This window comes from Astatotilapia calliptera, chromosome 14 (genome assembly GCF_964374335.1).
Source record: "Astatotilapia calliptera chromosome 14, fAstCal68.1, whole genome shotgun sequence".
Lineage (NCBI taxonomy): Eukaryota > Metazoa > Chordata > Actinopteri > Cichliformes > Cichlidae > Astatotilapia > Astatotilapia calliptera.
This window is the reverse complement of record NC_137435.1, coordinates 5,191,760-5,205,194: the sequence shown is the minus strand read 5'-3', so window position 1 is coordinate 5,205,194 and position 13,435 is coordinate 5,191,760. Positions and strand designations below refer to the sequence as shown.

Here is a 13,435-nt window from a genome sequence, read left to right as displayed (position 1 = left end):
ATTGACTTTTTTTTTAAATTTTGAAATTAAAAACAGTGTGATCAGAAGCACATACCACCGCCTCTTACCCGTGTTTGCTTAATATAGCTTGATAACATGGAATTATATAAATGTTTACAACTCTGTTAACTTCAGACTGTGAATACTCTGACTGTTAAAGGGTAATTTTAACGTTTTAACGTCTCTGCTGATCGTGGAATTGTAAGTGTTGTAGTTACTCACTTTGACCACTGGAGGGAGGTTCAATGTAAACTCGATGCTATACCGTTTCCGTTAGGGCTTTTCGCAATAGAATCAAACATGGTATACGGTATATTGAACAAATAGGATGGATACATTTTTGTTACTTTTTTTTTTTTATCCAAATAACACAATTCAAACAAACAAAATTAGTGTGGCACGTTTCTTGCAAGTTAATGCAGTTAAAGCTGACAATATAAGATAAATGATATACAGTCATTAGCATTTAAACTGAAAAGACAAATTAGAAACGTGTGATTTTATTCTGAAAAGTATGAACTAGGAAACAGTACTTGGCTTCGTGTTGTGAATGATCGGCATGAGTTTTTTTTCACCATAACAACAACAGTGCGGCAGCGCAGAAGTTTCATGACGCATTTGTAGATGCGAAATAAACATCACAATCAGTCAGCATGGCGGACCTGGAGCCGCAGGTTTGCGCCATTTTGGAGATAATGGTGAACGCGGCGGTGTCAGAGATGAACAAAGTTATCGGCGCCTCGGATCCTCCGCGTCCACAAGAGACATCGTGTGTGGCCGAAGACACGCACGGGTCCCCGGAGGATAAGGTACAGGATAAGGTACAAGGTGGTTTACGGTCGTCAGGTATCCGGGCCGGTTCTGGTCCCCGCATTGGTCACGGTTTCTCCCGAGCCGACGCTTCCTCCAACTGTCGTCCAGACAACCGGCCGAGCATAGAAATAGAAGAGCTAGCAGTTAGCTCCGGTTAGCTGCGAAATGGCAGCAGGGTGCCGCGCTGTCCTGCTGTATGGAGCATGTGTTTAGGCTAAACTTCGCGTAAATATGAGGGGCTGGTGCACGAAGTCTGGGAGAATCCACCTCTGGGCGCCATTTTGGGTTGGGCAGCAGGCCCGGGCTTATCTATCTAGTGTATGTCTAGAAGCGCCTCAGCTACAGGTTTCCACAGAGCGCAGGATCGATCTATCAGCTGATATCTGATCAATAACACACTCTTCTGTGATCATAATGACTGCCACATAGTGTTACCCTGTTGTGCGGTTTTGGGGTTTTCCTTGTATACTTGTGATCCCGGGATCTGATTGGCTGATCAATATATCACATCAGTGTTAGACCTGCTTTTTCAGGTCAGGACAGGAAAAGTTTTACCATCTTGCAGCGTGACAAAGTGCAATGTCCTCTTCACTTCATTACATTACTGAACAACGCTGTCTCAGATTTTCTGATTATCTTTCAACTTGGAATATTTAATATACCTTCCAGAATGAGTTTAAATCAGGTTCATTATTTGACAGTGGCCTGTGTTCTTCCCATCAGGTGATCCAGTTGAGCGTCTTCATGTCGTCTCTGGCTCAAGAAGCTGTGGAGAAGATCTGCCAGCTCTTCCATGAATGTTCCTCTGCGCTGCGGCTAGAAGTACACGACCTTTGTGCTTTATTAATTCATCCACCCACTAACAGTCCAGCAAGAAATCCTAAAGTAGTCCTTGTTTTGTAGGTGACGCAGGGTGTGGCAGAGATCGAGGACCTGAAGAGGAGACTGGAGGTCGCGGAGACGGCGTTGAAGCTGGCGCTCGAGGGCAGCGGACGTCAGAAGGATGTGGAGGAGCTGACGGAGGGAGGCAGCGGGCAAAAGGAGGGGAGGGTGGACGTTGAGGTTGTTCAGCTTGAGCAACGCTCAGGGAGGAAGAGTCGCAGAAGTGAGGAGTTCTTCCTTTTAAACACATTAGTTAGCTTTTGTATTCCACAAGTTTTTAGAGAAAAATATTTTAAATCAAACTGCATCAAGTCAAAATCAGCTGTGGTGTTGTTTTAAAACTCAAATTTCATGACTGAAAGGAAAATATTTTTAACCTTTTCCCCCTGATGTCATTTCTCTTGCCGTCTCCACTCTGTCCCTGTTGTATTTGACGAAGCAGAGGTGACCACAAACCGGTTCTGATGTTTGTCTTTTGTTCTGTGTAGGTGTGGTTAGCAGGGACGCCGGAGTGAAGAGATCGCCCATAATTCATCTGTGGAAAGGCAGAACATATGATGTAAAGTCTTGCGTTGTCCCGCCTCTTCTTCCCATTTCTGTTTCTCATCTTCGCATCACTTGAACATGTTTATTCACTGTTTCCAAATTGCATAGATTAGTCAGAAAATCTGACCAACTTAAAAATAAAGCAGAGCTGAACATCCTGTGTGGAGGGATCCTGCCAACCTAAATTTGTCCTCATCCTTTCTTCTGGTCAGGACAGCATCCAGCCTGTTATAATAAAAGAAGAAGGGTTTGAGTGCTCAGCCGACCGGATGTCGTCTGACTCTGGTCAGTACAGAGATGAGTTTTGGCAGGATGAGGACGACCCTGACTACCAGGTTGGCTTCATTAATATGTTTTTATATTAACTTGTTTCTTTTTTCACCTTGCAGCTATATTATTTCATTGCATGTGCTTTTAAAAATAACTTTTATATATGCTTTTAGATACAAGTTTTTATTTTGTTGTACTGTATTAAGAGATAAGTCCAATTTAATGTCAGCTGATGAACATTTTAGACAGAGTTGGGTTTTTTGGCATATTTCTTCACTTATACTAACACCCTTTTATTTAAATAAGAATTTATGATACCCAGAAACCTTTCAAGCACTGGAAACAATTAGTTTATTCACTGCAATATTCATCGCCCATAAAATTAAATGAGCTAAGGTAACATTTGATGAGCTAAACCTGACAATCAACAACGTTTAAACGAATAAACATTTAATCATCCCTTTTCTTCTCTGGCAGGCGGAACCAGACGATCCAGATGATGCTGACCCAGGATACACCACCAGATCCAAGCGTGTTGCAAAGGGAAAGTCCCACCAAGCTCAAGCAAAGAAGGAGAGTCAGAAGGAGCAGCCTCTGAGCTGCAAACACTGCCGGAAAACCTTCACCAAGCTGCTGCAGCTCAAAGCCCACCAGGCCGTCCACGGGGCGAGCGCGGAAAAGCCCTTCCAGTGTTCTCAGTGTGGCCGAGGCTTTGCGTTCCAGCGAAGCCTCAGTGCTCACATGTTACTGCACACAGGTGAGCTCCAGCTTTATCCTTCATACTAAAGCAGGCACAGTCTGTACGATGTACCCGTGCACACCGTGAAGGCAGGTTTGTTGATGAACTTGGAGCAGGAAGAATCCACAAGCTGACTGACGTCCATCACTAACACACTCTTATTTCTTGGTGAAATTATGTATTGGTAAAGTTAAGTTAAACTAATATTGGCTAGTTTACAAAATCAAGAAAATCTTAGGGAGACAACAAGACAGCCGACATTTAACTGGAGTTGCTAGGCTAGACAGCTAATTTAAATCAGTGTGTTGATTTTTGTGGACTCCCAGAAATGTTTGGTCATGCCTCATGTAAAGCACGTGACTGTTTTTGGAAAATTGTTTCTTTACACTGATGAGAATAATGAGACTTATTCGGTTAATCTGCTTAAATTACATCAGAATTTACTCATCGTTGTTTGTTGGTGAGCGTGTTTTTGCTTTTCTGCATACAGGTGAGAGGCCACACACCTGTGATGTTTGTGGGAAAGGTTTCACCCTGAAGCAGCTCCTGAGAAACCATCAGCGTCTCCACGCTGACGTGCGGCCATATCGCTGCGAGCAGTGCGGTAAGAGCTTTTACCGGGCGCACGGCCTGAAGATGCACCAGATGGTCCACACTGGGGAGCGTGCCTATAACTGCCAGTACTGCAACAAACGTTTCACAATACAAGGAAACCTGCAGCGCCACCTGCGCATACACACGGGCGAAAAGCCGTTCAGGTGCGAGACTTGCGGCAAAAGCTTCAACCAGGCCGACACTCTGAAAGGCCACCAGCGGATTCACACCGGCGAGCGCCCCTTCAGCTGCGACACCTGCGGCAAGCGCTTCATCCAGAAGAGCGCACTGAAGATGCACCAGAAGACCTCTCACGTGGACGAGAAGTCGCTCGCCTGCGTCGCGTGCGGCACCACGGTGGCCTGCGTCGACTCGCTGCGCAAACACCTCCAGACGCACGCGGCGACTATTCCGTGCACCTGCGTGCTCTGCGGCCAGCGGCTCAGCTCCATCACCGAACTGCGCTCGCACCAGCAGCATCACACGGTGGACCGGCCTCACAGCTGCGGGCTCTGCGGCAAGAGTTTCAAGTCGTCCAGTTACCTGAAGATTCACCTGAAAACGCACAGCGGGGAGAAGCCGTTCTCCTGCGACATCTGCGGTCGCATGTTTACACAGCAAAGCAGCCTTAAGTCCCATCAGGTGGGTTTTTGCTGCTTGTTGCACAAGGTGAAACTCATTCATGCAAATAAGTCCTCAACATTAGGACGGACACCTTAGCAATCTGTCAGCGTGTCTGAAACCCAGACTCCAGCCCTTTAAGCTGCAAAGAGTGTTCAGATAGAGAGTAGTGCTTGATGATTTTGGCTTCCAGCTGTTATAAAAACTCTGTGATCAGGATATAGTGATTACTTTTTTGCATTAATTTTTGCAAAAAAAAATCTGCTCTCCAAGCAGAGCTATCATTAACAGCTGCTTTTAAACATCTCTGATATGGTCTGATTTCGGCACAGCAGATCCAAGGCACTAGTTAACTAACGGCTTTCCATGACTCGTCGTAGCTAACGTGCCAGTCTCCTGAGGTGCAGGTTTGCTGCTTCCGTTATTGTGTGGTATCTCAGGCTGGCAGGGACCAGTGGTTGCCCCTTGCGAGATGGGTTCTGTGGATGAAAACAACCACTCTTCTGGGTCTAAGTCCCCACCAGACAACTTCACCCGCGCCAACCTTATTTTTCCCTTCTCCCTTTGCTTTTCAGAGTTCATTAAATGTGCATTTGCTGTTAAATAATTGAGATTGCAGTAGTTATAAGTATAATTGGGATTATGGTTTGTCCCATACTTGAGCCGAGGGTGAACTGCAGCTGCATCAGAATAATGAAGCTCATTATTCATTAGTTATGATGGAGATAAAAAATAACTCTTTGCTTTGTGGTCCAGTAATCAAGGTGTGGTTAGAGGCCCAGATTGAAATGCTACACCCTGAGTAACCCCGTAAAGTGACAGATGATTGTTAGAATTAAGCAATACCAACCTGGTCTGAGATTAACTTCATGTGTATGTTTATGAGTACACTTTGTGTAGATGTGTTGCAGTTCCACCTTCTGCAGCAGCTGTAGCTGAACACGTCTGCTGCAGTGGAAAGAACCTTGTGGGTAATTTAGTAAAGATTTAAACATGTTGTTTCAATGTTCTCTGCCAAAGGTGGTCCACACAGGAGAGAAACCTTTCAGCTGCGACACCTGCGGGAAATGCTTTAGCAACACCGGCAACTTGAACCGACACCAGCGCATCCACACGGGGGAGAAGCCGTTCAGCTGTGACACGTGTGGGCGGAGCTTCAACCAGGGCAACAGCCTGAAGGCGCACCAGCAGATTCACACCGGGGAGAAGCAGTTCATGTGCGACAAGTGCGGCAAGAGTTTCTCCTACCTGAGGAACCTGAAAGACCACAAGTGCTTCTATGTCTGAAGCTAATCTGTGAGGCGATGTCAGCTCCTGTAAGCTGCAGTCAGGTTAGCTGGGACCGAGTTAACACTGAAAGCGATTTTGGTGATTGTAAAGCTGGCTTTCCCAGATTTCTTCTGTCACTGCCAAGAAAGTGATGCAGGTAGATACGGCGTGGAATTTGTAATGGTGGAAAAACAATGTGAAGAGTGTTACAGCATCTGTCTGTGAGAATAGCTGACAAATTGCATTTCCAACGTTAAAACTGAACGGACAGAGAGAGTTTTAGCTCCTGATGTGAGTGCATTTATCACTGAACTAAGAAAAGCCTGGGTCAAAATGATCTTCAGCTTCTTGCCTTTTGTCAGCGTGATGTAACTGAAAAGCCAAAAGCAGATTTTTACCACCACAGTTGGTATTAACGAGCCACAGAAACAGCTGATCCTTATTAAAGACGAGGCATTTTGCAGCATTTTGCAGCATTTTGCCCTTTGGTAATGATTTCTTGTTATCGCGACTCACTCGCAGATGGACGGGCCAGATGCTTCAGCTCAGTGTAACATTTAAAGCTCTTTGCCAGGGAGACTGAAGTTTGGCTTTTCTTACCTAGCGAACACATTTTGTATTGAAACGTGAGTGAATTTGTACCAACTCACCGATAGTGCTCGCGATGAGGATGGGCTGTGTTTACATTGCATCACGTGCAGCACCACCACAGCTCCTTTTCACACGTGTGAAAGCAAGCAAGTTTCACTATGCATGAGCAACACGTGCTCGTGCTTTCAGAGGTAGCATGAACGGTTTTACTTTCCACAGTTACAGTTCTGTCGAAATAGGATCGCAAGTCATTGATATTTGGCGCTGTGGCTCTGTTTGAGGTCTTCCCGTCCTTCCGCACATATACATGGAAAGCCTAAAGGCATTCAGTTTGACTCTGTGGCCTGTTAGAAAAAATTCTGTGCTCGGTATAGCGGTAATCTGTGGGCAGCTGTTACATTATATTCCTCATCTGGGCTGTATAATGTGTTAGAATGGGACGTCTGATCTCGTTGTGCGGCTGATATTTATAACGGTGCAACTCAAAGAGTGCTTTTCTGTCTTTTTCTCTTTTAACATCATCTCACATGATGACCGTTACTACGTAAATGCCTTGTATGCATACAAAGAACCGGTGTGCTGAGAACATAACAGACTGAAAGTATTATTTTGTGAAAATACTTTATTTGTAACTTCTCTTGTGGAGATGATATTCACTCAACCTTGTAACTGAGTTCAATTCATAAAACAGTGAAATGTAAACATGCTTCCTTTTTGTCTTTCTTAATGATTAAAGAGCTTGAAATATGTTTGTTTTTGATCAGAAAAAACAGTTTTACAGGAACACATGCGTCGCCTTCACATCCTTACTGAAAGAGGTATTCAATTTAAAGTTTCTGTTGCCTTTGAACAAGAATACTTTCAAGTCAAGAGCGGAAATGCAAAGAAAATAATTATATATAATAATTTTCAGAAGAAATGTTTCTTAAACCAAAACAGATCTGAGATCAATTCAAAACTGTTTCTCTTAGTCTTAAGTCATATTAATTAATAATCCCCCACTGATCCAGTTTAACTGTTCATGAATAGATTTGTGTGTAGCTGATGTGGTATCCCACAAATAATTACAATATTTAGTAATTTAAGCCGATGTTCACGTTGCTCTGCTGGGCCTTACTATAACTGTGCTGTCATCTAATCTGTTCATGAATAGATTTAATTTTTTTTTTTACTGTCTATCCTGGCAGGACGTCACAGAGCAATGAGACTTAGAAGAAAGCTGCAAACTGCACCATCCTCAAGATGTTTGGCTTTGTTGTTGTTATGTTCACCTCTTTGCCAAGAGGTGGCGCTACAAACTAATATTATAGTCCAGATAAATCTATGGAGCTCCTTGGATGGCACTCATTTCTCCTCAGTGTTGCAGAGTAGGTCCAAAGTTCCTTTTCAGTTCTCTTTCGCCTTTTTGAGGGGAACTTTATTTTCAGTTATTTTCCTAAATGAGTGAAGAGGTGTCTTTCTGTTTAATTCTTCCTTACGTTTCCAGCATTTCATCTCTAGCTTTTAGGTTTAATTGCAAACAAAGACTACACAACACATTTGAACTGTTTAACCCTCTGGGAAAGCAGAAAGCGGGCTTCATTAGCTACATCATCAGGGTTTGTTTGGGGTTTTTCACAGACAAGAACATTCAGCCTGTCGTGACTGCTTGTTAAAAACTGCTCTTTCTGTGAATTTACTGAGAAAGACCAGTGTTGTTCCCTGGTGGCTGCTTTTCATTGTTTCATTGGTACCTCCTTTTAAATCCATGTAAATGACGTCAGTGTGCACATTTAGCAGCTGGCTATGAGCTCCGTGCTGCACCGACTGCCTGAGCAGCCACAGGGCTGTACAGTAGGTCAGACTGGCTGTAATCCCTTCCAGATTACAGTCCAGGGTATCGTGGGAGGAAGTGTGGGGGATTGGCAGAGAAACAACTTGTTACAGCTGGCTTCCTACCAAAGAGGAGATAAGGAGAGTCTGTTTGTTTTGCTTCTCATGTTTGGGTTCTTCTTCTTTTTTTTGAACGCCTTCAGGTTTAGGAAAATATTTTATTCAGTAATGTTTATACGCTGATTTAAAGAAGGCTGAATATTTTTCATATCACACATGGGAGAAATCACACCTCCCAGTTTCACAGTTTTTAAAATATTGATTTTTGATCATTTGTTAATATTCTCTTTTTGTACAGTCTGTCAATACACCTCAGGAACAAATATTTATATTATAATATACACCTTATATAATACATGTTATTACATGATATACATTTTATATGTTACAATGTGGATTTTAGGGGTTCTTTTAAAACAATAATCAAATTTAGTGAAACAGTTTTCACTAATTTAAAAGTGTATGTTTGTACTTAGTATAAATGAGTCTTAGGTTTGCAGAAAGAACTCCACACTGTTTTGCCTTAAAGTTCAAAGAGATAATTTGGACTTGATTGATTGATTGATTGATTGATTGATTGATTGATTGATTGATTTTTAATCTTAGAAAAGTCCTGACTATGATGTTTGCAGATCACATTTTAGTGAGAGTAGGGAGCAGGTGGAAGAGAGTTTGGGGAGGTGGAGGTATGCTCTGAAGGGAGGAGAAATGAAAGTCTGTAGAAGCAGGACAGAATACATGTGTGACTGAGAAGAAGTTGGAGATGCAAGGAGCACAGATAGTGTAGAAAGTTAAAGGAGTTTAAATACCTGGAGTCAACCAACAAAGCAATGAGCAATGCACAAGACAGGTGATCAAGTGGGTGGAGACGAGTGTCAGGGGTGATTTGTGACAGAAGGATAGCAGCAAGAGTGAAGGAGATGATGGTAATGAGACCTGCTATGATGTGTGATTTGGAGACAAAAACACAGGAGGTCGAGCTGCAGATGAAAATGCTAATGTTTTATTGGGAGTGAACAGGACGGGATTAGAAATGAGTACATCAGAGGGACAGCTCAGGCTGAGAGGCTGGAGACAAGGTTAGAGAGGTGAGGCTGAAATGGTTTTGACATGTGCAGAGGAAGGTTGGAGATTTATGGGACAAAAGGATGTTGAAGATGGAGCTGCATCGCAGGAGGAAAAGAGGAAGACCTCAGAGGAGGTTCATAGATAATCCACTGTGACAACCCCTAAAGCAGGGGTGGGCAATTCCAGGCCTTGAGGGCCGGTGTCCTGCAGGTTTTAGATCTCACCTTGGGTCAACACACCTGAATCACATGATTAGTTCGTTATCGGGCCTCTGGAGAACTTCAGGACATGTTGAGGAGCTAATTTAGCCATTTAAATCAGCTGTGTTGGTTCAAAAATTCCTAAAACCTGCAGGGACACCAGACCCTCGAGGCCTGGAGTTGCCCACCCCTGGCCTAAAGGAAGCAGCTGAAAGAAGAAAAAGAAGAAGCACATAAATCTTCACCTGCAGAAGGAATTCCTGCAAAGTGCTCCTCAAAGGATATCGTACCATGATGATATAAACATGAGAAATTTCACCTTTAACCTTTGGGATCAAAAAGAAGCCTGTATGACTGCAGAACTGTGCTTCTATCTTGTCCTTCTGTCTTTTTTCTTGCTTTAGACCCTAGACTCCAAATCTTGGGGGTTATCTACTGGTTTTTGGATTAAGATAAGAAGTAGGTTAAAGACTGAGAAACAATTGGGTTATGAGTGATGTTGTGATAGTTCTGATGCCCTCGGGGCGAGCATGAGTCCCCGCCTGTATTGATCCCTGCTGACGCGCTCAGAGCAGCACAAATCACTAGCTGTTATCCACACACACAAACAAGCCCATCACGCCACACAGAAACACATTCACACACCACCACCGCCACCTTTTCCGTAGCCCATTAGATATATCGACAATTCCACATTCACTTTTGTTTTTGTCTTTTTTTTTTTGCTCTAATAGGTTTATGCACAGCTGACCGAGCAGTAACACTAATGCTGCCGGTATACTCTGTGACATTGCGTTGAGTACAGGCTCTCCATGGAAATACGGACTGCTGCTCTGGTTGTTCTTTCCAGCATCGATTCGCGTGCAGTTGCAGCAGCAGCTCTGCCTCTGTTCTCCGAGGGATGCCAGTGAATGTGCCTGTGTGCTGCTCACCTTTCCCTTACAGTATCAGGCCCTCAGTCTGCAGGGGCTCAGGTCACTGAAGCGCTCAGTCTCAACCAGGAAGGAGCAGTGCTGAGGAAGGATGAGGCCCTGGGTTCGCTCCAACAGGTCCAGATCAGTCCAGGTAAGGTTTGTGCTTCTAATTCAAAATGTAAACACGTGACACCTTGGGAGATAAAGATAGTCTTAACTGTCTTAAATTAGAGTAATAACTAATGTAGTTTAATGGAGTGTTCAAAAGAATGACAAATTACACTACAAGCTTTAGTCAGCGCTGCTATTAGACTATTCAGAAAACTCCTGATTAAAGTGTACAAACATCAGCAAAAAAATAAAATCAAAATAGAAAAATAATACTCTGTCCAATCCCATCCACACCCTCTACAACACAAAGGTCATAGTAAAGATTAAAGTGTTAAAGGAGAGAAAAGAGTACTCCTTTAAACGGCTTTACCAAAAACTGAACTTTACAACCTTCATGAATGCAGGCTTTGCTGCAGGACTTAGTCTGCATTAGCTTTAGAAAAAAAGGTGTTTGGGCTCTTTCTGTGAACACACTGCAGCAATAAATCTGCTTAGCAAAAACAAACAGCAGTAACCGGCTTTAAACTGCACACATCCCCCTCCTGGGCAGATGAGCTCATTAAATCCTGAATTATATTGTTTGGTGCATATATCTGTTTTCATATTTAATTTGCAAGCTTCCATAAAAGTGTCGGGTTTGAATTCTGCTGCAGATGCCTCTCTTTGCAAATCTTTCCTCATTATAACTGCGGCGGTAGAGACGATTCACAGTGGAGGTAAAGACGCTTTGATTGAATCAGCATGATACGAGATAAAACATGTGAATTTAAATTGAAAACAAAACAAAACGGTGTACTGGTGATCATTGGGGCTCAGTGTAGAGAAGCATAAGATGGGCTTCTCTCTCTACGTGTGATCAGAAGTGAGCTGGGCGATGACCATGTCATGTCCTCTAAAGACTGTGTGAGCCAAGAGGTTTAGATGCTTTGGTTTATACTGGAGGCATCCTGGCGTGCTTACCTCTGGCTCTAAGCATAAAAACTCCTCAGATCTCCCATTCAAAGTTTTGTCTACTATTTGTGCATATATGACATTTTTACATCATAGGGATGACAATAAAAGGTCTGCAGTACAATTCAAAGCCTCCACTGTGGGGTAGAAAATGCCCTCAAAACCAGTAATGAATCAATATAATGCTGTAGTGCACTGCAGCTTGATTATGTAGAGGATAACATAGAAAGTGATAATATTTGATTTCCTGGGGTTTTGATTATCTGTCAATGAGCTCTTAAAGGGGGCATGTTTTCAGGTTTAGTATGAAACAGTTTTATTTGCTAATAGTTCTTGTCTGTTAATCAATAACAGCAAAGATATAACAGGAGACGTGCAGCAGCTGTTCCTTTCGATTGTTATTTTTTACTTGTTTTTAACAATGAGCAGACCTGCTGTTTAATTCATACTTTAAATTATCAACAAATGTTACTTCCTTTGTGATTTTCAGCAAAAGCAGAAACAGATTTCTGGTAATATTAGCCTGCTCTCTCTGTCTCACACACACACTCACACACACACACACACAAGCATGTCTGTATGAATGGAGTAATTGTGCCTTCATGCACACTGGGGGGGAAGGGTGTTGTGTTCTGATGCTGTTGGAAACGTGGTGTTTTGTTTTAGCTTTGCATGCACATGAAACACAGAGCTTAACTTATCTGGGTAAATATTTCAGCCTGCATGATCAGTGTCTTCAAATTTCAAGCAACCACAGAAATAAGGCTGGTGTATTATTCGAGCTCTCATTTACAGCCAGAAAGGGGCATAATAGGTCAGGACTAGTGTATAGGATGGTGACCTCAATTTATCAGAGGTCAGTCACCATAATGTGGTTCAATGACTTTTTAGGAGCCGTATCCTCGACATGGTCCCCAAAATTTAGGGTCCAGTTTCTGCAAAGCTCTGGCTTTTGGAAAACTACAGGCTAGAGGGATTAAACTTTGCCTTATCCCTATTTATTTTTCACAGTCCTTTCTCAAGTGTTTCCCTCTGCCTCACAGAGGCTGGCTGCAGATTTAGATATTCAAGAAAACAACAAATCCACCAGTGTCCTCTCACTTGTGCCAAACAAACACACATTTCTGTGCCTCACATTGAAAGGCTTGGAAATGCAACAAATTCACTCACTATTGATTTATAGTCATTAGTTAGTGTGTCTGTGGGCCATGCACATAAAACAGCCCTTTGTATGTTGTGTGTAATTTGTTAAAACTTACTTTAAATATACTTGTTATCTAATAAATGTTATTTTTAAAGGTACTTTTTGTAAATACTATCTATACAATTTAACCCGATCTTCCACCACCAGGGGGCGGTGTTTCACAGGTGTGCTTTTGACTTTCAGTTTTTAGCCCTGCCTTTTTTCATAATGACTTGCCTGATTGAATCGCTGCACCGTGTTCTAGTATAAATGAGCAGAAGTACCGATAATGACTCTTCCACAGTTATCAGCAGTTTTAATTATTCTTCAATGGCTGCCCTTTCTTTTTTTTTTTCTTTTTAGAATTGATTTTAAAAATTTACTTGTTTCATTTAAAACACCGCATGTCTTGCCTGCTGCTTCCATAACAAAGAGAGGTTTTCAGCCAGAAACCTGCTTAATTTCCCACCTCACACTTATTAGTTATTATCATATCATATTGCTTTAAAGAATTTAAATAACTTTTACATTTCTTTCTGACTTCTCTTTTGTTTTGAAGGTTTAGATTATATATACTTAAAGATGTCATTTCTTAGCTCACGAGTTACTTTTAAGAGTTTCTCGTACGTTTTGCGTGGCTCTGTTTCAAACTTAAATGGTGGAACTTTTATTTATTTATTTTTCATTTTGTAAGACGCTATAAAGGATGTATCTACGCATTATGAAGTCACCCACTGGTTTATAAAGCCCAGAGCTAAGCATTTTCACCACTGCCATCTTAGTGTTTTGAAACTGGATGTGATATGTGAGT

General features: G+C 42.4%; 2 protein-coding genes across 5 annotated transcripts in view; both read left to right on the top strand.

Moving 5' to 3' along the window:
• LOC113036127 (uncharacterized) lies at positions 1–7,074 on the top strand. 3 transcript variants are annotated; one of them, XM_080288584.1, is made up of 8 exons: positions 1–809; positions 1,537–1,635; positions 1,717–1,918; positions 2,184–2,254; positions 2,454–2,576; positions 2,989–3,268; positions 3,741–4,486; positions 5,486–7,074. In XM_080288584.1, the coding sequence occupies exons 1-8, from the start codon at positions 654–656 to the stop codon at positions 5,750–5,752; spliced, it is 1,944 nt and encodes a 647-aa protein (XP_080144710.1). In that variant the 5' UTR covers positions 1–653; the 3' UTR covers positions 5,753–7,074. The 3 variants fall into 3 exon arrangements, with proteins under 3 accessions (XP_080144710.1, XP_026048004.2, XP_026048005.2); XM_026192219.2 differs by having other exon boundaries at positions 1–821; XM_026192220.2 differs by having other exon boundaries at positions 141–1,346.
• Positions 7,075–9,631: 2,557 nt separating this feature from the next.
• Positions 9,632–13,435, top strand: part of mark4b (MAP/microtubule affinity-regulating kinase 4b) — a 61,465-nt gene continuing 57,661 nt past the window's right edge. Inside the window, exons 1-2 of one of the 2 annotated variants that reach the window (XM_080288577.1) lie at positions 9,632–9,924; positions 10,271–10,530. In XM_080288577.1, coding sequence (XP_080144703.1) covers positions 10,489–10,530 — 42 coding nt within the window. In that variant the 5' untranslated portion in view covers positions 9,632–9,924; positions 10,271–10,488. Of the gene's footprint in view, positions 10,531–13,435 lie in introns of both variants that reach the window. The other variant, XM_080288576.1, reaches the window with a different exon arrangement.